Source organism: Microplitis demolitor, chromosome 4 (assembly GCF_026212275.2).
Source record: "Microplitis demolitor isolate Queensland-Clemson2020A chromosome 4, iyMicDemo2.1a, whole genome shotgun sequence".
In the NCBI taxonomy this organism is placed as follows: Eukaryota; Metazoa; Arthropoda; class Insecta; order Hymenoptera; family Braconidae; genus Microplitis; species Microplitis demolitor.
This window is the reverse complement of record NC_068548.1, coordinates 23,311,899-23,337,151: the sequence shown is the minus strand read 5'-3', so window position 1 is coordinate 23,337,151 and position 25,253 is coordinate 23,311,899. Positions and strand designations below refer to the sequence as shown.

The window sequence follows — 25,253 nt, the reverse complement described above, 5'->3', positions numbered from 1 at the left end:
AAATAAAATAACTTATTAAGAGAGTGTATTTCACAGTAAATGCACAAAAATTAGAAAATATAATTAATTAATCCAATAATAATTATTGATGAACTTAAATTGGCCATAAAAAAATATCTTTCACGTGTTCTGCCTCCGATAGTCCAACTGCGTCAGGTAATTGATCGAGTGCGTCGGGACATTTTGGTAAATATTCTGTTGTCCTACTGGAAGATTTGTCGGCAGTGGCTGGACAATCGGTAGTGACGGCGGCAGCGCCAGAGGATTCACGTGTGATGGTAGCAGTGGTGGTGTTGCTGCCTGTGGTTGCCCAGGGTAATTAAAAAACCTGTTAAATAAAGTTATTAATCACCTTTTTCAAAGGTTCAACTGTGAGAAATATTTTAGGTTAAAAAAAATTCTGGTGTCAAAATGACCCCCAGTGTACTCCGAGAGTTAAAAAAGCGACGGCCTCTGATGAGCCATATTCAATGTTTACCGATGTTGAAAACAACGACACCGGATTAGGGTTAATATGACAATTTCGGAGATTAAAACATGAAAGCAGCGTAAACTTATGTAGTGAATTAATCAATTGATATTAAAATGAATAAAAATTACCACAATCGATCTCCAACAAATATAGGCCTTGGCGCTGGTATCCCTAAACTAGAGTAATACTGTTGCGCAAACAGTTCTACGTCGTTAGTATATTTACGTTTCCACTTAGTCCGTCGATTTTGGAACCAAATTTTAATCTACAGACAAAAAGAAAAAATTTCACCATAAATAATTATATAGATATTATTTATTACGAATAATTTTCAAAAAATAACCAAAAATATTGCTCCGGGTGAGGATCGAACTCACGACCTTAAGATTATGAGACTTACGCGCTGCCATCTGCGCTACCGAAGCAGATTTACATAGCGGGGCTCTTCTTTTTTATTTATTTGCTATCTACGTACAATTTCTTTTAAAAAGATTTTGAAGGTACAAAAAAAATAACGTGACAAATGCGTGTTGTATATCTTAATTATCATAAGCTAAATGCAAAAAAAATACGTTATCCCCGCGGGGGTGGGAAGAAGTCAAAAGCTTGTGTACTGACGAATGCGGCTCGTTAACTCCGAGAAATATTGTGACATTTATGTCTGCAGCTTGAAAGACTGAATTTAACGCCATTCCTCAGATCTGTTTAATCTTTTAGACTTTTTTTTCTACTCTACTATTAAAGTTCACTTGCTTTATTTATTTTCTTACACTTATCTAAATACGTTCTAATGCTTTTCTAATTGAATTTTAAATTTCGCGCGGGAAAATTATTTTGAATTTATTTATACAAATTGTTATTATTATTATTATTTTTTTAAAAGGTTTAAAGGGTAGCTGGGTGCTAATTGATCGTCGACACAAACCCTAGACTATCCTAATTATATTAAGTAAAATATAAAGAATGGCGCCAGTGCATGACGGATGCACATGTGCTCCTGCGCGTAAATGTGGTCTCATAACTCATGCAGTCTTGACCTAATGACTTTAAAAACCCGAGAATAAGAAAAGGGCGATGTGTAGAGGAAATACAACAAACAAATTTTGTAAATTAATGATACGCGATTATTCAAAATTCAAATTCGATTTAATAACCGTCAGGTACTCGAATATACGTTTTAGTTACTTTATTTTAAAATAGAGCTATTATTTTTCAAATGTTTCCCGCTCGTTAAAATATAAATAGTAAACGTGTGCTTCTAATTTAAGAATTATTAATTTCTAGCTTTTTTTTTATATTAATATCAGGCGATTTAAATTTAATTGAAGAAAGCTTTGGATGTGTTTATGGAAGTAATTTTTTAAAAAATAACGAGATGTAGCTTGAGTAAAAAACGTTTTGTAAAAAATGAGTGATATTTAAATTCTCAAGTGCTGATTTGTTAATTAACGGACGTCGAAATCGTAACGCATCATGTGCAGTCTCGACTCTTTCCTCTTGGCGACTGTCGTCTTGCCTTTTTTTTATACTAGTCCAATTAATTAAAATTATATTTTAATAGTAATTAAAAATAACAAAGTTTAGAAGTTAATAAATTAAAATCTTCAAGTAATTAAAAAATTTTGAATCTCCATTAAATCGGCAAAAATTATGAATAATATCGCGTGTCAAAAAAAAATGTCCTCACTTCTGCTTATGGACGAAATAAATAATTAAAAATGAAATTACCTGGGTTTCAGTTAATTTTAAACTTTTACTCAGCTGCAACCTCTTGGCAATGCTGAGATATTTACTTCTCTCAAACTCAGTCTCCAGTGACTTTATTTGCGCGGCAGTGAATGCGGTCCGCGGTCTTTTTTTCTTGTCATCATCACTGGTCACACTTCCGCTCCTTTCATTGTCCTTATCACTGACATCCATTGCCGAATTGCTACTGCTACTAGTACAAGCTTCTGAAAAATAGTTTTTTTTATACAATCGACTCGAAACTCCAGTCCACTTGTTAGAGTGCAAGAAAGCAAGAAAAAAAAATTAATTTATCTATGAACTGGCGGAGCTCGGGATCTTTCGGTTATCTAAAATACCCAGAAATAATTTACGAGACGGAAACATGAAAATATAATAAAACAATCTTTAAACGTCCCATTGAATCAGCCAGTCTTTGAACAAAGACAAAAAAAATATAAATAAAATAATAGAGACATAAAGACACTTCTGGTCTCTTGCCCAATTACCGCGGAATCTTTATCGCGCTACCGACATTTTTATACGTATCTAGGTAGGTTGTTTATATTTATATTTATCCGACTTGAAACGACTAGCGTAAAGCAAAAAAAAAAAAAATAAAAAGAGAAAGAGAGTCCATTTATGTGTTTGTGAATAACACACGTCGTGTCGTCTCATGTCTTACACTCAACCAGAATAAAAAATGTATCTCCAGCTACTCTTTCAGTCCATCCACAGACCGACGAGCCTCAAATCCTCATCCAGCTACACACTACCATACCCCGGTCTACGGTATCATCTTCTAATTATCCGCCCATTAATCATCTCAGCGGAAAAAAGAGTTAGTTTTAGTGTCACACTAGAACTTACGATGACACATGCTCCGATGGTTAGATACTTTTTTTCACGCTTTTACATCGACGTCCATGGGTCTAAAATCAATTTCCCATTTTTCTTTTTACATTTTTTTTTTCTGACGAGTGAAATATTTTTGACATATTTCTATTCAAAATTACAAAGATGTTAATGATTTATTTTTATTTACTTTTTTTTTTCTTTGAAAAGAAAAAAAACCAATTATATATAAATGATTTTTAAGTATTTTCTATTAAAGGGGTAAAATGGACTGTCAATTTTTTTTTATTTACAGAAATACAAAAAAAAAAATTGAATAAACAAATTTAAAAAAAAAATTTCAGTGGCCCATTTTTCCCCGAGCTCATATGGCTTTTGCATGTAATCTAAAAAAAAAAAAATTCAAGGGGACTATTTTGCCTGGGGTCCTTTCCAGCCTCCCTTTCCTTACATTCGTCTTGCAAATTATAAATATCTTATATATATATACAAATGTATGAGCGTGTATCAGGTGACATGGTACAACCCTGAAAGTTTAACTAAACGCGATCTACTGAGTAGCGAGCGTGCGGTGGCTAAAAGTAATAAATATCCCGAAAAACTATTCGTAGCTGAATATTTCACAGGCAACGCAGAAGCGTTTACTGGCTACTAATTGTCAGATGGCGACGTAATTGTCGCATTTCTCAAGATTTTTTAGCTGATGGCAACACGGGGCGTGTACTGCGAGTGTGTAAGTCTAAAATCGTATATTAAGCCTCGTAAAATTTCTTATTCCTTTTAGTTAACATCTAATTTATCGTTTAAACTTAATATGATGACGACGACTCAATTTCTGAGCGTTATTTAGTCGCTCATAAGTCTATTAATTTATTGATTATCTGGCTATTGGATAGATCATTTTTCACGAGTGATTTGTTTGGCTTAGAGCCGGAATTATTTCTGTGGGAATAAAAAAGAGTGAAGATGAAGGGAAAGGGATAGAGGAAAAAATAAAGTTGTAAAGACAAGAGTTTCACGGAGCTCAGGAATAGAACACCACGCCTTATAGTTTACCTAATTGCTTTGAGCTGCAGTGAACTTGTCTTCTAATTATTTGGTGATGGATGTCTTTTTACGCATTGTACAAATATTTGATGTACCTATTATAAACTCGTTAACGTCAGCTTTAATTTAATTGTCACTCTAAAGTTTATTAATTGACCACTAAATCAAAGTCAATTAAATTCTTTTTTTGCCAAATTTATTTACGAAACTTGCCGTGGTCATAAGAAAAATTTAGACTGCTTATTTTCTTTGCTGACATGCCTACATTCAGATAAAATTTTAATAAATGTACGATTTCTTCATTTTCTTACAAAAAATCCCGAAAAACTGAATCTATATTTTTAAATCTAAAATTAGTATTTTTTTTGTTCTCGCTTTCAATATTAAATTTAAAGTACTTCCGGTTATCGGACATTAAGTTTCGACCGCTCATTTTCTTCCTTAGAATGTCTACTTTAATGTATAATGAAGATTGTTAAACAATTATTCGATTTTTCCTAAAAAAATCCCGAAAAACAAGAAAGGCAGTCAAAATTCAGCGACAAAATTGACTTTCAACTTTCAATAATTAATTTGAAACACTTCCCGCCGTTTCGCAACCTTCTTAGACCGCGCATTTTCTTCGTCCGAATGTCTACTTTCATGTAAAATTTTCATAATTAAACAATTACCCGATTTTCCCTAAAAAAATCCCGAAAAACAAGATCCTTATAGACGACAGTAAAAACTCACCGAAAAAATGAACTTTTAACTTTAAAAAATTAATTTGAAACACTTCCCATGGTCTTAGAATTAATTTAGACCCCAAGTTTTCTTCGTCTGAACATCTACTATCATATAAAATTTTAATAATTAACTAATTACCAAATTTTCCCCAAAAAAATCCCGAAAAACCAGAACCAACTTGTGAGATGTTTCATTCTAATCTAAAATTTCATTGACTAAAAGAATCCAAAACCTCTTCAGTTGATTTAAAAAAAAATATTAAGTCATTAACTCTGATTAATTACTATATATCGTTACGGACAATTTAAAAAACGTGTTACAATGATTATTTAAAGACCCAAACGCGTGCCTCGTAATACTCGCTCGTATTTTTTCATCCCGCGTATCAAAATAAATCTAAAACCTCTGAAAAACAAAATATTTAATATACTTAAATAGGAACATGGTGTTTATTATCCAAACATGATCTCAACAAATATAAATAAAAATTTGTTTAAAAGATCAAGTGAAGTAAAGTAAATAATAAAATATGATAGTAATTAATGTATATAAAAATGCAATAAATTAAAATATCAAACGAGGAAGACAACGGAACGTATTACCGGATTTCCATAGCAAAATTAGCAAGAGACAGATAAATAGTGGACGTGAAACCGAGAACATTGAGTAGGCGTGGAACCTGCAGGAAGCAATGGATCAAACAACTCACAAGTAGGGCCACTCTTTGGTTTACTTATGTATGTACTTTGTAAAATACTGTGTGTAGTTCACGCAACTTGTGCACACGCACCGTTCCTACGATATCTATTCCGAATACAAACTGGCTCAGCCCAAGGGTGAGAATTTATATCTCCAGTCATGTGGATTCGGCAAAAAAATCCACATATTCACATTCGTAATAATTATGATACCAAGTACGCCTCGTGTCACTTTTCCATACGCGATAAATTTTATGAGAAAAGTATGTCCTTGCTGCTGATAGCCGGCATCAAAAGTTTCGACGAAATTTAATGGCGCGCAAATAAAAAAAAATAAACATCCTCTGGATTAATTTATTAATTTTAAAAATTTTTTAAGCTGATTTACCGTAACTTATTCCTGGTTCAGAGGAAGTCGATCCGATATCTGGGTCTTCGAAAATTTCCAGCTCATCTGGTGAAGACATCGATGAATCTGGTGCTGTTAATCTTGTTTCTTGATCATATGCTGTATTATTTAGATTTATTGATTAATAATTAAATTAATGAAGAGAAAAATAGTCAAAGTTTGATGGAATTGAGAAATTTCGTTGAAATGGAAATTTTTTTGACGAAATTAGAACGTAATTTTTTTTCCCTGTTTATGACTCCATGAAAAGTACTGGCTGTCAGTTAAAATTCACCGATCGTCAGTATTTTCCACTGATTCATTTCTAAAGTACTTTGATGAAAAAAAAAAAAGTATTTTTTGCTCTCTAAAGACGAAAGAAACAAAATTTATAAAAATAAATGAATTTTAGTTGCGGGAAAAAAATTTAAACTTTTTCGCGCCGAAAAATTACAAGAGCCACAAATTCAAAAAAATAAATTATTTAACACCGTAAAAAATATAAAAATTTGACTTTTTTATTGGTAATAAAAAAAAAGTTGAAGTAAAAAACTTACATTCAAATGAGTATGAATTTTTCTGTTCATTAACTTGACTAGTAGGCGGATCTTTACTTAAAATCCTTTCGATACTAAAAGCCGATGATTTATTACTACTTAAATTAGTACTTTCAGTAACACTCGACATATTTTCTTCCATAATTATAAAAAAAAAAATAAGACACTTAACATAAAACTTTAAAAAAAAATATCACAAGCAACTTTGCCGCAAATATGAAAAATAAATTTTTCTAAACCGTAATTACTAATTATTGATACTGGTATCAATAGTATTGAAGTTCACAAAAAATAATTCCTTGTCATCCGGATTAGTTGTAGCTAAACACTGCGTGTAAAGATTAAGATCATTGTGTTCAAGATTTGATTTTTACCCAAATTATTTTATTTTATTTTTTTATTTTAACATTTGTAGTTAACAGAGAATAAGAACGAGTGGTAGTGGTAGTGATAGGCGTTAACGAAAAATCCCACGTGCTGACGTACCACTCCATGGACCAATGATGCTGGATACTGGGCGTTACTTGGCATCATGAGCTCTAAGAGATGATGATTTAGGGAAAAGCACTTGAGCTTTTAATAATTATACTCAAGTGTTAACTTTAACTAAGTATATACATATATACATATACATGATACTAGAATGGTTTAACGACAGTAATGAAGACTCGATAAATTCAGCATGTTCATTTTAACCGTCTTACCATCTAACCGTAGCATCTCACTTAATAAACGACACCAGGATAGAAAATTTTATCTTCTTACTAACTACGTCATTAATATTCATGAGAATTTTATATCTTTAATATTTATTATTGATATATTATTTATTATATTATTATAAATTTCCATTTTTTAAAATTATTCATTTGTTAAAATGCTCAGGCCAAGATTCGAGAATGACAGCCTTCGTATCCGCGATGCTAAAAATTTTGCGATTAACAAGTTGATATTTCAGTTAATGCAGGTACAAAAGACTGTTCCATTTCTCCAAGAACAACAATGAGAACAAGTCTGACACGATAGTCTGGGTAAAGTTTTCTCATTTTAAACAGGAGATCCTGATATGTTTGTCTCTCCTCTTCCTAAACTGAAAATTCAATGACAAATTGTCTCCTTTCTGAGTAAATCTCTTAAAATTTTAATAATTATAACAGAGAATGTTAAAAAGACTTGAATTTTCATGTTTCCATTAACGCACGTGAAATAGAGTAGATTTTTTGACTGATTTCTGAACAAAATTTTAATTTTGCAATTACGAGATTACCCAAAAAAGGGACGAAATGTTACTAATGGTTTTTATTATTATTAAATAAATAAAATTGTAATTTTAAATGATTAAATATTTTATTTAATCTCTACAGTGCATGTGTAGCCTTCGTTTAATGCAATTAATTTAATTTAATAAAATAATCTTATAATTATTTCTTTTTACTTAAAACATTTTTTTAAATCAACACACACCTTGGTCCAATTCCAATTCTTACGGTTTTCAAATTAAACAGCTCATTTTTTTACCATCAATAATAATAATAATAATAATAATAATAATAATAATAATAATAATAATAATAATAATAATAATTAATATTATTATTATTAATAATAATTAATATTATTATTATTAATGCATTATATTTAAGATAAATTTAATTATAAAATTTACATCTGCTGAGTCGAGTTTCCGTTCCACGTGTTGTTTTCGTCGTTGTCATCATCACCGGAGTGCAATCGGTGCACATTACCTCGTGCTCTGACAGTAGTGCTCGAACCCCCAGGAGTTCTAATCAAACTGTAGATAAAATAAAATTTATATAAATATTTATCAATAACCGGCTAAATAATTAATTAGCATGAATTTATTATCACTAATAAATTACCCAGGCTGACTAACATTAGGACGGGATCCAGATGAGTAGACACCGCTGGTTCTTGAAGATTCACCGGTGGAGGAGCCTCTGGAGCCGGCGCTGCGGTCATTCGGACCTCTGTTGCCCGAGAAATATCCAGTAATGTAATTAAATACCGTAACGAGGGGCGTAATCAGCGCCCACATTAATCTCGATATGAAGTTTGAGCCGTCTGACGGAATTACAGCTGATGAACTTGTCTAGAAAAATTATTTTTACGTTTAAATTTTATTTTTTAACTCTTCTGATATTTGACATAATGAACGGACTTACATTTTTAACCGGTAAAATTAGTACGACGGCAGTGGGAACAAGCTGAAGCTCAGTGAGAGTTTTGTCGTCATCTTCCTGGGTCAGGTCCCTCCTGGGGAACGACGTGGACATAGAAAATTGTTGGAATGGTAACTCGATATTACTGACTACATAGGCGCGCAATTCTCTTAGGGTACTTGTAGATTGGAATGATCCAGTGTGTGGATTGCCAGAAGGTAGTCGAAATTGTATACGAGCGGTACCGTCGCCGACAAACGATCGCTGGGTTACTGCTGGACGTTCTTGTTCTTGAACATTCTGCTGCTAAAACCAACAAATCAATCACTTAATTTTGATACCCTTACCTAAATAGATTTTTAAATTTTAAATAAATTTACCAGTAAAGCTTGCTCACGTTGCTTCCTTTCAATTTTATCCTGAGCAATCTGGGCCCTGATTCTTTCCCTGGCTTCCAGTTCAGCAGCTTTCTCCTTGATTCGTTCTTCATGAGCCAACTTTAGCTCTAAATCCTGCTGCTGGCGCTTGGCGCTCTGTAAATTTTTACCCATTTTCCGTCTCTCGATCTCTCGCAAACGTTCTTTCTCCCGCTCCTCTTCTAACTTCTGCTGTTTCTGCATCTCTATCAATTTTCTAGCCCGTTCAACTTTCTCCTGTTGACCCGAAACACAATCAATAAATCTCTTCTCCAAAAATAGGGATCGTTTAAAAAATCAAACAGAAACTTACCGCGGCAGTAATTTCATTGTCAGCAGTCGCAGTGTTGACGTTAGCACCGATATTTGAAGGCTCTTCAATATTATTATTACTCGTCGAGTTTTCTTGAGTGTTTGAAACATTGGAGCTAGTAGACTCAGCATGACTCTGCTCAGTCTTGATAAAATTATTCGACGAGTCTTTTTTCCCGGCTTTCACGAGGACAGAGTCGATTTTTTCCTTCAGACTCGACGACGTCACACTTCCTGCCACTATTTCCAGAGGCTTTCCATTGTCGCCGATGAAAAATAATGACGGAACCGGTACCAGTTGATCTATTGGTCTTGTCAAGGACAATTTGTTTAAATTTAAATTTAAAATAAATTATAAGCGGGTATTTTTTAAAAAAGGATACAAATTTGAGCAAAAAATCTGTAAGATTCACTTCCGGATTCAAGTTTTATCGCAATAAAGTCCTCTTTTTCCAACAACGATGTCACTTCTGGTGAATCTATCACTCGTGACGTTTCGTTGGATACTTCATCATTGCCTGGGAATTAATTTAAATAATTTTAATAATTTTAGGTATTAAAAAAAAAAAGTACAAGGACAAATAAAAATATTTTGAAAAATTGCACTTGTAGTTTTTTAAATTTTCTACTTGCGCATTTTTTTCTTTTTTTTTTTTTTTGTAATTTATTTGTTGGAAAAAATAATTCAAAAATTGACAGCCCGTCAATTTCAGGATCCCAATAATTAATTATTAATTAATTGGTACTGTGTTAAATGACATTTAAATATATATAACCTACATACCAGCAATGAAAACTACAAAGACAGCTTTTTTGGTCTTTGAAGTTGCGACAGCTTCGTTGATACTTCCAGGAAACCACTTCATTGTTATTTATTTAAATTTAAATTCAAATAAACTATTTACGTAAAATAAAACTTAAATTTTGTTTATTGCTACAAATGTTTGCTGACGTAATTAAATTTAATTTATGCTGTTGTTGATCATGAGAGCACGATAATTTTTTACACAACCCAAATGGTCATAAACATTCAGCGTAATTATATTTTTTTTATTGATTTTTACAAATGACGAGCGGCGGCTCTGTCAGTCTGTTTTGTAGATTCAAATTTTCGCGCCAAAGTTAAATTTGTAAATTACTGATTTTTCCCTGGAAAATAATTACTCACAACAATAATTATATTAATTTGCATAATCCTAATCACTTCATTAATTAGTTAAATTTTTTTTTTAATTAAACAAATTTGAATTTTTGAAATTCGCGCCATTATTTAAAATTGTCAGCGGTCGGTAAAAAAATAAAAGCGCCCTCATTTTTGGTTACAGAAAGAAACAAAAGACGTCAGTACTTACAATTACAACAAATATATGAGTTAGTATATCTATTAGTGATAAATTTATAGCCAGAAGCTCACGTCTATACAAATTTTTCGTACGTTTTTCGGCTTCTTCGTTTTATTAGGATTAATATACATATATATACTTATATATATAAATATATAAATCAGGTAAAAATATATGTAATTACTTATAAATTACCATATATATTTATTGATACATATAACTAATAATAATTTAAATAGCAATGAAAAAATATATAAATGGCTCATTGATTTGTCATTTTTAAAAATATTATAATTTTATTTTGAGTCACAATCAGTGGTCATGTTTACCACGTTGGTGGTTTAGAAATGGCCGCTACAATAAAATAAATATAATATATAAATATACATACATATATATGATGATTTATAAATATAAAGTATTCATTTAGTTTAAATATTTCAGTATCTTCTTAAAATAACCCCAGACTTTTAACAACTGGATACTGGATACTGATAAAAATGGAGACGGAATCCCGAAGAAAGGGACCAAGAAGTCCAAGCGCTGATTCTGATGAGTCCTCACACAGAAGACGGGCCAGGAAATACGACAGAGACCGATCGCCATCGCCTAGAAGGTCGCGGTACAGAAGGTCCCGGTCACGTGACCGCAGATCGGGTTCACACGAGAGACGGAGAAAAGACCCGGCGAGAAATTCACAGGATTGGAATAAATCTGGAGCACAGAATCAGACACCGGCACCAGCTGCTGGCTATGCACCGCCTGTTCACAATCAATACCAGGTTATTATCTAAGTTATTAACGAGTTGCGAATCTATTACTAGTGTAGAGTACACTAGAGTTGACTTTATAAATTGCAGTGGTATTTATCTATTGATTACGTTTATATTTATGATATCTAGGCTCCACCACCACCACCGAACACGAGCCAGCCACCGCCGCCGATGCCTCCGTATAATCAAGGCTATAACTACAATTATAATTACAACCAGGGATACGAGTATGGTTATCCTCCGCCAGCTGGTTATCGCAGTGTAAGTTTATTATTATTATTTATTTTTTATTATTTTATTCATTATTATTTATTACTTCCTCGTATAAAGAAGGTGGTCACCCGAACAGTTGGTTTTTATTTTTTTTAGCTGATTTTTGTTGGACACTAGGATCAAAAATTTTTTTTATTCTAGTTAATTATGATCCTATCAGCAGACAATAACTTGTGGATTTTTTTTAACAATTTAATTTAAAAAAAAAAATAAATAAATAAAAATATGCACATGTAGGAAATTAAAAAAACTATAAGTGTAATTTTTTCAAATACTTTTTTTTTATAAATTATTGTTTAAAAAAAAATCCAAAAATTATTAGACGCCTACTAACTGCAGTATCGTGAATCACAAATTAGTTTTAATTTAAAAGAAAATAATTAAAGTTAAATTTTGTTTTTAAACTTAAGAATTTTTTTATATCAGAGACAGAGTAATTTTTTTTTTTTTAAATCTTAAATATTTAAAATTAAAAACAAATCTAAATTTAATAATTTTATTACAAATTCTAAAAAAAGAATAAAATTCTATTGGTTTAAAAATAAAAATTATAGTGACCACCTTAAAAAAAAAATGTAAAAAAAACAAAAAAAAAAAAAGTACTATACGTAATTGCACGTTGTCAAGCTGCGTCACTTGATATAAATTTTACCTCAACGGCTTTATTTTAAAACAAGTACATTTTTACGTACATACTATACAATATATATACCATATATATATTTGAATCGTGTACAAGTACAATTATGAGCTTATTGAGCGTCTCACGTAACAGCGTAATGTAATGAGAAACATGAAAGCAGTAAGTATGCACCGCGTTATTTAATTTTATTAAGAGTAAACAAAAGAAAAAGAAGGTAAATTAAATGATTTAGATAAAATCATTGAGCCACGTAACAAGACTGTGCCAAGGTAAGAAAATCCAGAGGATTATGTGATTAATTTTTTTTTTAAGAACATTAATGACCGGCGATTGTTGATTGTACCGACAATATTTATAGGATTACCCACCACCTAATTGGCAAGCAGGACAAGTACCTTACAATAATCAGCCGGCCCCAGCTCCGCCCGCAATGCCACCAGCAATCGATCCACCGCGACCTGTTGAAGCGGCTCCACCTGTTATCGGAGCTGTTTCAAGACCTGAGGATAGTAAAAAAGAAGGTTTGTTTCTATTATTTGTTTTTATTTTTTTAACAAAAATTTTTTGCTGTTTAGTAGAAGAAAAAAAAATTAAAAGTGTGCGAATAATTCAAAATTATTAATTATTTTTACATAATCGTAAGCGAATATACGAAAAAAATTCGAATTTTTAAAAAATTAAAAATTTTTGAATTATTCAAAAAATTTTAATTTTAAAATTTTCGAATTTTTGTCCGTTTTTAAAGTATTAGAAGTTCGAATAATGCGAAAATTTATAATTTCTTAAAATTTTTTTAAAAATTACATGGAATTAAATCCGTACACTTTTCGCGCACTTCAAAAAAAATTGATAAAATTTTTGAATACTAATTTTTACTTTTTTTTTTTAGCAATTGCAGCTGAAAAAAAACAACAGCAAGTGACATTATTAAAACAACGAGAAGAGTATGTAAGAAAAACAACGACATTGCAAAGAGAATTAGAAATATTGCGGCAACAGTGCAACGAAATCGGTAAAGAAGACGGACGTGAAAATCGTATCGTCAAAGAAAACCAAAAGCTCCAGGTATTTGTAAAAGTAAACCCATGCTTTAATTAAACTCACTGCTAACAAGCCTTTAAATTTATCTAGGTCGAGATACAGAACAAAATGAAGTCAATAAACAATGTAATTGACATGTTGACCGGCATAATCGGAGACAAAGCGACCGTTGAGGATTTAAAAGTAAAGTATAAGTCTGAGTCGCCTGTAAAGCGCGGGAAAAGTCCGAAAGAGGATTTTCCCAAAGCAAAGCTAGTGGAGTCCCCGAGTAAATCCTCCAGCTCTGACGGCGATCGTGAGGCTAAAGCCGAGCGCGAGCGTAAGCTAAGACTTAATGAAGAGGATTCAAAGCCGGTGTATAATTTTGTACATTATGACCCGGAAATGCACTGGTGCAAAGTCTGCGATATCTTTCCTAAAACAGCTAAGGAATATTTGAATCACCTGCACTCCAACGAGCATAAAGAAACTTGTCTGGTTAGTTATGTTATTTAATTTAAAATACGGATGTGCGAATCGTTTTCGGGTCGAATAATTCGAAAATTTTTAATTTTGATCAGCTTTCAAATATTTTATTTCTATTTAATGGAGAGCTTCGTTTTTAAAGTGACAAAAAATAATTTTTTGTAGATTCGTAGATTTCAAAATAGTTCAAAAGTTAAAATTTTTCGATTTAAAGTTAGAACCGAATAGTTTGATTCGATATAAATAATTCGAACTATTCGCACAGCCATATTAAATAATTTATTTAAAATTATAATTTACTAGTTCGTAAGTTGGTGGGGATGATGGAAATCGATTGATCGAATGGCGGCGATTAATTATTTTTTTTTTAAGTATTTTAAATAAACGGTGAGACAAGATGAGTTTAACGTAAATTATCTAAATGTAAAAAATAGGTGAGGGATAATGAGTGTCTGTATTTTTTCGGATACTCATTTAACATTTTTTTTAATCTAGGAAAGGAAGATCGTGGATATGCCCTGGCACAAACGCAATGGCGAGGGAACGGAAAAAGAAGTACCGTATTACCCCGGTCTGCCGACCAAAAGGACGCCTATTAAAGGTATGACTGATATTTATCTTGATATTTTTTACTAATTAGCATAATAAATTCCGTAGCTGTTTGCACTACACGTATCTCTTTTAATTATCGGTATGTATTGAAGACGACAATAATATTTTACTTATCACCAAATTGTTCTTTACAATTTAATAATTACCTTCGATTGCTTAAAAATTTTTTTATTGTGCTCCATTTTTTTTTTTTTTGAGTGTGCGGATAATTCGTTGAGAAATTTTTTTTATCCTAATTTCAAGTAGCGGCAAATTTTTAAATGGATTAGATTCGAAATTTTTGTAAAAAAAAAAAAAAAAAAAATGCCTGTGGATTCGTACCCTTGACTTCAATTGTACTTCAAAATTTTTTTTTTCGACAAAATATCGAATTATTTAATTACTAAAATTATCAAAAGTCAAAAATAAATCTAACTAATAATAGAAAAAAGTAATTATTCGTACACTTGAACTGAATTATAATTAAAAAATAATATTTTATTCAAACAAAAATGTACTGTAAAAATTTTTAAGCAATAATTGAATGCACCGAAGAGTAAAATAGGGAATAATTAATGAAGAATGAAGATCAATTACCAAGACTTACTCAAGATTTAAGTGAAAACGAATCAGCAATGATTCCAGTGAAAAAAAAGTAAAATTTACTAGTGATGTGGCAGTGATATTTTATATTAACCATGTGTACAATTAAATCTAATTAATTAATAATAATTAGCTGTTATAATTATTAATTAATTACTTAACTACGAATGTAAATGTCTGCATATAGAAGTAGTTTATAATTTAAATTATCTAAGAAATATTATAATTATTTACTGAGTTATGTAAAGAAATGTAATGTATTGATAATGAATGTCAATGTAGTAAATAAATGACTAATGGAGCTGTTTAATCAATTTCAGAGAAAAATTATATATATATCCATGAAGGAGAGGATAAATAAATGTATAAATAAATAATGAAAATAAAATAAAGAAAAATAGGAAGCTATCAGCATTATAATAGTTACCTTTGTTTTTTCAGTGCATTGATTTTGTATCGCGGCTGAGCATAAGGTCATTCTTTATGAACTTACGAATAATTATTTACTTTTCTACCGAGTTAATTTTTTTGACTTATAAATTTTTTTTTATTTTTTTGCTTATAGGCCTGCAGTTCTTTAGTCCAGCCACTGCTTGGTACTGCAGACTATGCGACTCTTGGATTGGTGATTTACACTGCGCTAGTCTACATCTTAAATCTAAACGTCATTCAGAAAATTTTAGTGTAAGTTTTTTTTTTTTTATTAAGTAGAAAAGGGGGGGGGGGTTGATAGAAAATTATGGGGTTCATTTTACCCCAGAGGTCTATGTTAGCTTTTTTCATAATTATTTTGTGTATTAATTTCAGAATTATGTTGATCAAAATCCTCATTGGGAAACAGATTGGATGGCAGACAGAGAAAAAGCATTTTCTGATGAACGTCAAAAGCAAATGCAGCTCGAACTCCAGAAACAGAAAGAAGACGAGCCGCCGGCTAAAGTAAAAAAGTCAAAGAAATCGAAGAAGAACAAAAAAAAGTCAAAAAAGCGCAAGAACAAGAGCAGCAACAGCGAAAGTAGCAGTGACTCGGAAAACTCGGACTCGGAGTCGGACCAAGACACGTCCAAGAGCATCCGAGTGGCCATGCGCAACAAGATGAAGGCTTCGACCCAAGCGATCTTGAACGAGGAAATAGACTACCATGGAATTAAGCTCAAGGGCCACTGGTCTCACGTCGCCGGCGGCAAGGACGCGCCTCAAGAGAACGATGACCGTCAGCTTCTGAATTCAATACGCGACAAGCTTAAGGCCAAGCAAGAGGAAGAGATGAAGCGACGCGGGTCTGATGTTCCAGTGACGGAGCAGCAAGAAGGCAACGGATTCGCTGACAAGTCAGAGGCTAATCTCGAGGCCTGGGGTCCCAAGGAACCTCCAAAGTCGTTTTGGATAAAAAAGGACGATGAGAAGTCGGGGCAGCCTCAGTCCCAGCAGCAGCAGAGCAAACAAGTTGACATTCCAAAGCCCGATGAAATGCCAAAGCCCCACATGGGCTTCTGGACCAAGCAGCAGGTGAATATGACGATAAAACCTCAGGATAAATCTTCGTCCGACCGCGAAGAAGATCGGGAACGAGACCGCGATCGTAAGTACGATCACAAAGAGGACAGGGACCGCAAGTACGACCGACGGGATGACAAATATCACGGAAGGTATGACAGTTATGATAGACGAGGTCGAGGAGGACGGGACCGCGACCGCGATCGTGAACGAGACCGTGACCGCGACCGCGATTATTATGACGACAGGAGAAAAGACAGGCGAGGCGACGACTCACCTAGACGTTGGCGTGACAGCCCGAAGAGAAGCTACGACAAGTACAAAGACAGGAGAGACGACGACTCTAATGATGAGAAGTACGACAAGAAAAATGCAGATGCTAAAAAGAAGCAGACGCAGGTAAAGAAACAGCCGACGCCTAGTGCAGGGAAGGGAAAGCTCCCGTTTATCGGAAGACTCCCGCTCTTCAAGAAGAAGGAAGACAACAAGCCAGAGAAAGACATCACGCCGCTGCCTTACACCCAGAGCAAGTTCGAGGACACCCCCAAGGTGCCCAATGAGATCATAAACCCCCCGGGTGTTGTCCATATAACCAAACTCGCAGGCCCAATAATTGCCAATAATGTCACTGTTGCTAAGCCGGCGATGAAGATTCTCGTCGCTCCACCACCTCCAGTTCTCAATGCGCCTAAGACATCTGTTCCTCCTCAGGTAAATTAATTTTTAACTTTAAAATTATAAAAGTTTTCTACGCGACTCATTTTGCCTCACATTTTAAAAATTAAAAATTTTTATTACAGGTGGTAGATATGGAAATAGAAGACCAATCAGAGGAGACGATAATCGAAGACCCAACGGCGGAAGCGTCAAAAACGTCTGCACCTAAACCAACACCCGCATCATCGACAACTGGAGCGACTGCGTACACGCAGCCGCCACCTTTCATTGCAAGTAATCCGCCACCTTACGTCCAGGCCCAGCAGTTTCCGGTGAGGCCGCAAGTGATGCCCACGACGATGCCCACATACGCGCACCCGCCTCCCATGCAGACGGCCTACGTCGCGGCACCCCAAGCCCCCATGCCCATGATGCCCATGGAGCCCCACATGGTCGAGGGCGCTGCGATCGAGGCTGAACCCGACAAGCGCGCAGAGGGTCCTCTCCCAGAAGACCTGCAAGAAGCTCTCAATATTATTTTCCCAAAGGACGAACCGGAAGCCAAGAAAGATGTACAGATGGACAACCACATCATGTACGCCTCCATGTACAGCAGCATGATCGGCTGCGTCGGGTACGGGCCCGAGTACATGGATCAGCCTCCTCCGGAAATCACCCAGGCTGACACCGAAACCGAAACCCAGCCGGGGCCCGACGACCTCAAGATGCTCGGGATCGACGAGGGCGACACTATCTTTTAGTTATCAGTTAATTCGATTATTTTAGCACCATGATTGTCATTGAACCATTTCATTGGTTACCTTTTTTCGACCTCAAGTTGCCACTTTGTTTATTTTTCTTACGAAAAGAATCATTTATTATCATTGTAATAATAAATAAAATAAGATGTTTGAATATATGTAAGAGTGTATTCGTATATTATAAATGTTAATTATTAAAATAAATTAAACACTCCATTTTAATTAATTATTATGTATTGTCTATAATAATTAATAAAATTTCAAATTTAAAAATGTGGCGCTAATATTTTGCAATTTAAATTCCACTGTCATTACTAAATTTTTTGAAATTATTTTTTAGTTGAATTTAAATAAGGTCAAATTTTAATTTTCAAATTTCGCGCCAAATTGCCGCCACTTCGCGGCGCTGTAATCGACGTGAATTTGTTGCTAGAGTGGGGGGCTAGAGAAGGATTTGAAAAATCGATTGTTTGGTATCAACTGGCGGTCCAATAGCGGCAGTCAGTATCTAGACAATGGCGGTAGTAGTCCAGATCTTTCTTTGTTCTTTACATTCAAATTAAACATAGTATAGTAGTGGCGTCGGGTAATTATCCATTAAATTCGTTGCTCATAATTATTGTTTAATTAATTTGTGCAGTGTTTGTGAACTTAAAATTTTGCAAAGTGTGTGAAATGTAGTTAAATGTTGAGTGTTCAGTGCTAGTGCTAGTTTAAAGTGGGTGCTGCTGCGCGTCGCTGTAATCGACATTCAAATTTTTCTAAAGGGGAGGGGGGCGAGAGAATCGAAAAATCAATAGTTTTGTATCAACTAGCGGTCGAATAGCGTCAGTCAGTATCAACAAGAATAGCAGTAGTAGTCCAGATCCTTCTTTGAGTTTGAATTAAAACACAGTATTGTAGTGACGTCGTGTAATTATTCAGAAAATTTGTTGCTCATAGTTATTGTTTAATTAAATTGTGCAGTGTTTGTGAAGTTTAAATTGTGTAATGTATCTGTGGTCTAGTTAAATGTTGAGTGTTCAGTGTTAGTGTAGTTTTAATGATATTGAAGTTAGCCGCTATCTAATAATTTTAGGATTTTTTTAAAAAATATTTTTAGAAATTGCACTTAGTTTTTTTAATTTTCTTTTTAATTTTCTACATGTGTTTTTTTTTTTATTATTGATTTGTTGAAAAAAAAAATTTAATTGTCTGCCAACTTTAGGATCATTAAGTGTTCAGTGTTAGTGTAAAGTGTTAAGTGATCAGTGCTAGTGTAATGTGTTGCTGATGGCTGGTGGCTGATGCTGACAACTTCCAAGTTCCTGAGCAAAATCATCTGGCATCGTCTGGTGGGGAAATAGCAGTTAAGTGACGTTTTTTAGCTGAAATACACTTGGAGCAATTTAATTCAAATCTCCAAGTGTATTAGGATACCCTTCTGCACATTATTATCCCGCCAAGGTTTGTTAAGCACTTGCGCGTTTTTTTTTTAATATTTCAAATATTTTTTTATCATATTCTGCCGCCATTTTGTTCTGACATTCGATTCTTAAGTTTACTCCAGTTTCTTATAATTTATTATTCAAATATTTAAATTTGCCGCGCGAGTAATGAGCCCCAGTGCGCCGTGCGAAGAATACGAACAGACCATAATACAAATTAAAAGTTTTTCGTATATTTTAGTCCGGGTGCATTTATTAGTAAAATTAAATTTCGAATTCTCCTGCGTAATTGTACAGAGGGCGCTCTATTTAAAATCCCGACTTGGAAAAAATTCGACATTGTTTATTTTTTTATTTAAAGTCAATTTATTTATTTGAAATTAGGAATCATTGAAAGTAATAAAATATAAATAATTTAAAAATATTCAAGTACATGCATCAATACCACAGAAATTTATTTCATAATTAAATCATTTTTTTTTTATTTTTGTTCATTACTCTTTAAACTTATTATTACATAAATACTTAACAACATTTAAATGTAGGCATGTTCATTAATTAAAACACTCAATTACAATCAACAGCATCTAATCAACAAATCCATAAAATTTATTGAACTCGTAATATAAAACATATTTATAAATTTAATCCCCACTTTAAAAACGCGCCCAATAATTTATCGTAGAAAGCAAATGAAATATAATGATACTGAAATTAGCCGACGTATAATTTTTGAATTTATTTTTAAAGCAATAAATTATAAAAAAAAAATATTTTGAAAAATTGCACTTATAGTTTTTTAAATTTTCTACATGTGCATTTTTTTAGTTTTTTTTTTTTTTTTTAATTGAATTGGGGAAAAAAAATCCTAAAATTATCTGCTAATTTCAGAATCATAAAATATGAGCAAATACAACGAAAGTAAATTCGAAATATTATTTATATATCACATACATTTAATTGACAATAATAATCATTAATAATTGATTAATTAAATCATCGTGTCGGCAAGTTAAACAGTAATTACTAGCACTTAATTACTAATTATTTTCATGGCACTAATTTTTTTTCAACACAAAATTACATGGATTTTTTTTTTTATTAATTAATTAAATTAATAATCAATTAATTGCACGGAACATTGAGTAAAAGTGGAATGAAATAATCATTTGTATAAAAAATTTAATTTTTTTGTACACAGAAAAAAATGATTAATTAACTAGATAATTGCAGTGACTGTAACTAATTTAGTTAGGAATGCAACGTCTACTTGGAAATAATATATATATATGTATATATATATTTATACATAATATAATAGATGTAAAATTCAACACATTTCTTTGAGTGGCAGATATCTCAGTATTCTTAGTAATTACTCGTCGATTAATTAAATCTGTAGAACTAGACCGGCGCTAGAAATATTATCGCCCCCGCCGGCAGTCTGACTAGCTTCGGTGCAGACCAAAACAGGCGCGACGCAGACTTCCACCGCGTAATCTTGGATACTGGTTTTTAGAATTTCGTCCCAACATGAAACAGGCTTCTCGATGTCCAGAGGTATCCGCTTTCCTGAGACTTTTGATGTGGAAAAACTGTCGTCCATTATTAAAGTCGCTTTCTTTACGTCGATCTGCAAATAAAATTTTATTTTCAATTTTATTTTCAAATTTTTCGGCTTTTATTCAGAAACTCTAGATTAATCGATTTAAAGGCCATCGAAATAATCCCCAGAACTTCCGGTTCAAAGAAAATTTCATTCAAGTTTTTTTTAACGTCAGTAAAATTTTTTGTCAATCAGAAATTTTCATTAAAATTTATGACCCTGAAGTTAGCAGACAATTAGTAATTTTCGGATTTTTTTTAAATAAATAAATTAAAAAAAAAAACTAAAAATATGCACATGTAGAAAATTTAAAAAGCTACAAGTGCAATTTTTTAAAATATTTTTTCTCTTTATAATTAACTGTTTAAAAAAAGTCAAAAAATTATTAGACGTCAGTATCAAAAAATTTTTTTTTTGTTTTTATAAAAATTAAAAAAATTTTCTGAACTTCGTAAGAGTGAAAACAGAAAAAATAGTATATTATAACCAGTAAATGAGATTACTTACATTACTGGTTCCGCAAACATGACGATGGGCTACAAGTGAAGCCTTAGCAGCCGCGGCCATTGTATTTTTCCAGGGTGAATTTTTGACCGTCATAATAGCCTGGTAAGCCAGTGTGTGAACATGAATTCTCGTGAGCTCACGTGCTCCATCGATTTCCCTGCCCCTCATTCTCACCAGCTTGAAGAGAACTCGCATGTAATCCAATATCGTTGCGACCCGCGGTGACGAGTCCGCGACCAGCGAAATGTTCCCGTAGTACATCGAGTTGTAAAGATTCGCGATTTCTTGCTCGTTCATTCCCAAACTGTCGGCATATGGCAGTATCATATTTTCCAAATCAGTGACTAAATCTTTTTCAACGAATGACGCCATTTCAAAATGAATTCTCGTTGTCGGCAACTGATCTATCATTTGCTGTTTTATTTTTTCTAATCTGCTGTGTCTTACTCCTAAAATAAAAAAACAATTAAATAAAACTCTTGTCTACACATATAAAATTTTTTCTTATCATACTTAGATAACGAATTTATTTACATATATAATTAATCATCGTACGGATAATTAAAATATATATCATTTTAATTTTGATATTCGTAATTACTTCTTATGTATTCATTAAATTTAATTCGACATTGACCTTACAGCCAATAATTTATAAATATTATCGTTTTTTACGGAATATCATTCGAGGCCGCACGATAACAAGTTTTGAATATAACGTTTTACTTTTTAATTGGAATAACAATTTGTTATCGACGTAATTGCGAAAAAACTTGAACGCGCGGAAAATATTTTTAAACTTTTAATTTTTATATTTTGTTGGTGATTGAAAAAATTTTAATTAGACGTTTGTTGATAAAAATTATAATTACTTATTGATAAGAAGATTAGATAGATTGAATAATTAGTAGTAATGAGATTCAATGTGTCGTTGATAAGGAAATTAAATTAATGTTTGATTAATAGGGACGATCTATCCTCATATGGCTCGTAAAATTTATAATAAGAATTACGGAGTCGATTTTATAATTTTTTCTATTAGAGGATAGGGTAGAGAACAAAAAATGTATATGTTATGATGGGCCACTTTTGTCTGGAGGAAATCTACGGGCTATTTTTTACTCGATCGTAGGCCAGTCGTCATTTTTGCCCTTATATGAATCCTAACTCGAAATGAAAATTTTTTTCGAGACTTTTTTGGATTTCTCCTACTAGGGGGCATCATAATAAACAAAAAATGTTTATATTGTGTGGGGTTTTTTCGTACAGAAGCAAAGTTACGGGCAACTCTTCATAGAAAATCGTCTCCACCCATGTCCATCCATCTCCACCAACACTCATATGGGTCTCAACTCAAAAAATAAATTATTCCTAGGACTTTTTATGGTTCTCCCGACTAAAGGGCATCATAATGAACGAAAAACGTTTATGGTATGATGGGTTATTTCCAACAGGAGCAAAGTTACGGGCTACTTTTCATAGAAAATCATCTCCACCCATGTCCACCCATCCTTGTATGGGTCTCAACTCAAAAAATAAATTATTCCCAGGACTTTTTATGGCTTTTCCGACTAAAGGGCATCATAATGAACAAAAAAAGGACATTAAATTAATTTTTAAAAAACGTTTACAAATAAATAATCAAAATAATAATTATTACCATCATCAAAGGGATAATTGTCCATCATCTGTAGGCCACTGACGACCAGCAAATCCGGTTTGAACTCCGGCAGAGCTTTATCGAACTCCTCCAAGGAGCTCACTGTCGGATTATTATTGTCATTGTGGATAATGTACCTATTGGCTCTCGCACTGGTGTAAGGACCCCAGCGTTCCCCGCGTTTGTACTCGAGAATCAAGTGGACGTCGTCCCTGTCGACCTCGCCCCCGACCACTTCGATGTTATCCGGAATCATCAACCTCAAGTTTCTCGTCATCTTGGCCGCCAGCAGGACCTCGCAGCCTTCTTTCGCGAACCTCATCGCCATCACCGGAGCGTTTCCTCCAATCGCTGAGTAAGAAGAGTCGAAAGACCGGGCTTTCATTACCAGTTTGTCGAACAACTCTTCATTTCTCATGTAGCGCCTTCAAGAAATCAAATAATAATCAATCAATCAATCAATTTATTAATAAATATTCAAATGAACTTACTCAGCAGCTGCTCCATGACGGAAATAATACGCGAAACTTTTAAGCAACTCGTCTCTGCTATTGATCTCGTCATAGTGCTCAGGAGCTCCGATCTTCGGTGAATAATTTATCAGATATTTCGCGTCGATGAACACATCTGCACAGGCACCATAGCCCACTGCTATTTTGGGTCTCACCGCGATCTCATGTTTGGTCTCCAAGTGCTCAAGACCATTTAGAACATGAGTCAGTCGTGTTCTTAACTCTCGATCGCTATTGCGGTAGTAAATACCGATAATTATTATTACTATTGATATTAATGTACCGAAGGTTACTTTATTTGATCCCATTTTTAATTTATTTAACAAACTACTGACTAACAAGTAATTAACTCAATTGATTCGTTTATAATACATATCGGCAGTCAGAGCAGAGTTTTCAGACTACTGACTGAGACAGTGGGCGAACTTCCAGGGGTTCAAATCGCCATTTTTAAATGACGCGTTGTGAGTTGGCTTTTAATAATGTTTTTTTTTTTTTTTTTTTTTTTTTATTGATAATGCTTCTGTTTTTGATGGGTGGAAGGGGAGAGAGAACACCAGAGGCCCTCTGGTGGCATAGGGTCGCTTTAGATAGAAAATTACGCGAGTGTTTGATGTTAGCCGACTGCCGAACGGTTGAGAAAACGGTGGGATTTCAGTCAAGGTCACTCCGCAGCTGGTATGGAGGAAATTGTTGACGTGGCGCGAGGTGACGGAATCTACGCGCCGATTTTTACGGCGGGTTTGTGGCGGACACAAATTTCTGAAAAAAGATTTTTTTTTAATTAATAAAAGGAGGGTTAATAAATTTTTCTGTTAATAGCACTTTAGATTTCCACAGACATTTAAGTACCGCCAATGCATCGTTGCACTGGTTTCCAACTGCAAAAACGACCCGCTCACTGTTCCAAGGATCCCACTGGTCGATGTCGGTAAGAATATTTCCAAGTACATCGAGGGAATCAGCAGATAAAATATAGCTCGGATATGAATTGTGCCCAATAAATTTTTTCGTTTTGGACATAAACATTCTGCTATCAGATAGAAATAAATTTTCATCAATTGTGAGAACAGACGAGTTCATTTGTTCATTTTTCTTTATTCCGTAAATGATATCCGTTAAATTAGAACTAACTCCCACCGGATTCATGCGATCAGGAAAACATAACTCCAGTAATTTTAACTGTATAAAATAAATAATAAGCCAATTTTTCTAATGTTATAATTAAAAATTATTTTTTTCATCTTACCGTATGTGTATGAGAAATCGAACGGTTCAATTCTGAAGATCCAAGAATTTTAATTTGGTCGCTCACAACAAAGCGCACATACAATGAACACAAAATAATATATTTCATAAAGCTCATTATAAAATCGTAAAATTATCACAATATTCTAGAAAATAATTATTCCAGTGCAGCAATTATTTATTGAACTATTGGAAGAAATCAATAAGTGGATGCTCGTAAAATACGTGACTGTGTTCTCGGGTTTGAGCCTCGTCACTAACGCAGGAATA

At 33.3% G+C, this 25,253-nt stretch overlaps 4 protein-coding genes and 1 non-coding gene across 8 annotated transcripts; 1 reads left to right on the top strand and 4 right to left on the bottom strand.

Moving 5' to 3' along the window:
* Positions 1–120: 120 nt before the first annotated feature.
* On the bottom strand, positions 121–7,715 carry LOC103576356 (homeobox protein koza-like). Its single transcript, XM_008556534.2, has 5 exons — positions 6,469–7,715; positions 5,912–6,031; positions 2,201–2,424; positions 601–737; positions 121–328 (listed from the first exon to the last, which is right to left on the bottom strand). Exons 1-5 carry the CDS (start codon positions 6,608–6,610, stop codon positions 121–123), a joined length of 831 nt encoding a protein of 276 aa, XP_008554756.1. The 5' UTR covers positions 6,611–7,715.
* Trnam-cau (transfer RNA methionine (anticodon CAU)) lies at positions 825–897 on the bottom strand. The gene has a single exon. It is a non-coding gene; the product is annotated as a tRNA-Met (tRNA).
* Positions 7,716–7,797: 82 nt separating the features above from the next.
* LOC103576355 (UBX domain-containing protein 4) lies at positions 7,798–10,398 on the bottom strand. 3 transcript variants are annotated; one of them, XM_008556532.3, is made up of 7 exons: positions 10,161–10,398; positions 9,760–9,894; positions 9,378–9,679; positions 9,029–9,301; positions 8,652–8,954; positions 8,349–8,578; positions 7,798–8,260 (listed from the first exon to the last, which is right to left on the bottom strand). In XM_008556532.3, the coding sequence occupies exons 1-7, from the start codon at positions 10,240–10,242 to the stop codon at positions 8,131–8,133; spliced, it is 1,455 nt and encodes a 484-aa protein (XP_008554754.1). In that variant the 5' UTR covers positions 10,243–10,398; the 3' UTR covers positions 7,798–8,130. The 3 variants fall into 3 exon arrangements, with proteins under 3 accessions (XP_008554754.1, XP_053594345.1, XP_014299643.1); XM_053738370.1 differs by having other exon boundaries at positions 8,652–8,951; XM_014444157.1 differs by having other exon boundaries at positions 8,169–8,260; positions 8,363–8,578.
* Positions 10,399–10,784: 386 nt separating this feature from the next.
* LOC103576354 (zinc finger matrin-type protein CG9776) lies at positions 10,785–18,239 on the top strand. 2 transcript variants are annotated; one of them, XM_053738401.1, is made up of 10 exons: positions 10,785–10,883; positions 11,186–11,501; positions 11,622–11,753; positions 12,767–12,929; positions 13,298–13,473; positions 13,540–13,926; positions 14,410–14,515; positions 15,674–15,792; positions 15,916–17,316; positions 17,406–18,239. In XM_053738401.1, exons 2-10 carry the CDS (start codon positions 11,220–11,222, stop codon positions 18,021–18,023), a joined length of 3,384 nt encoding a protein of 1,127 aa, XP_053594376.1. In that variant the 5' UTR covers positions 10,785–10,883; positions 11,186–11,219; the 3' UTR covers positions 18,024–18,239. The 2 variants fall into 2 exon arrangements, with proteins under 2 accessions (XP_053594376.1, XP_008554753.1); XM_008556531.2 differs by having other exon boundaries at positions 11,164–11,501.
* A 2,375-nt stretch (positions 18,240–20,614) lies between these two features.
* On the bottom strand, positions 20,615–24,197 carry LOC103576353 (ADP-dependent glucokinase). Its single transcript, XM_008556530.1, has 4 exons — positions 23,715–24,197; positions 23,224–23,648; positions 21,564–22,012; positions 20,615–21,083 (listed from the first exon to the last, which is right to left on the bottom strand). Exons 1-4 carry the CDS (start codon positions 24,041–24,043, stop codon positions 20,841–20,843), a joined length of 1,446 nt encoding a protein of 481 aa, XP_008554752.1. The 5' UTR covers positions 24,044–24,197; the 3' UTR covers positions 20,615–20,840.
* Between the last annotated feature and the right edge of the window lie 1,056 nt (positions 24,198–25,253).

Coding starts and splice junctions, on each gene's coding strand:
- LOC103576353 (XM_008556530.1), bottom strand. CDS start 24,043: ATGGGATCAAATAAAGTAACCTTCGGTACATTAATATCAATAGTAATA. Junction 22,013..23,223: donor CAATTATCCCTTTGATGATG/GTAATAATTATT, acceptor TTTTTATTTTAG/GAGTAAGACACAGCAGATTA. Junction 21,084..21,563: donor ATGTTTGCGGAACCAGTAAT/GTAAGTAATCTC, acceptor TTTTATTTGCAG/ATCGACGTAAAGAAAGCGAC.
- LOC103576356 (XM_008556534.2), bottom strand. CDS start 6,610: ATGGAAGAAAATATGTCGAGTGTTACTGAAAGTACTAATTTAAGTAGT. Junction 738..2,200: donor TAAAATTAACTGAAACCCAG/GTAATTTCATTT, acceptor TTTTGTCTGTAG/ATTAAAATTTGGTTCCAAAA. Junction 329..600: donor TTTGTTGGAGATCGATTGTG/GTAATTTTTATT, acceptor TTTATTTAACAG/GTTTTTTAATTACCCTGGGC.
- LOC103576355 (XM_008556532.3), bottom strand. CDS start 10,242: ATGAAGTGGTTTCCTGGAAGTATCAACGAAGCTGTCGCAACTTCAAAG. Junction 9,895..10,160: donor CTTTGTAGTTTTCATTGCTG/GTATGTAGGTTA, acceptor ATTAATTCCCAG/GCAATGATGAAGTATCCAAC. Junction 9,680..9,759: donor CAGATTTTTTGCTCAAATTT/GTATCCTTTTTT, acceptor CAAGACCAATAG/ATCAACTGGTACCGGTTCCG.
- LOC103576354 (XM_053738401.1), top strand. CDS start 11,220: ATGGAGACGGAATCCCGAAGAAAGGGACCAAGAAGTCCAAGCGCTGAT. Junction 12,930..13,297: donor TGAGGATAGTAAAAAAGAAG/GTTTGTTTCTAT, acceptor TTTTTTTTTTAG/CAATTGCAGCTGAAAAAAAA. Junction 17,317..17,405: donor AGACATCTGTTCCTCCTCAG/GTAAATTAATTT, acceptor TTTTTATTACAG/GTGGTAGATATGGAAATAGA.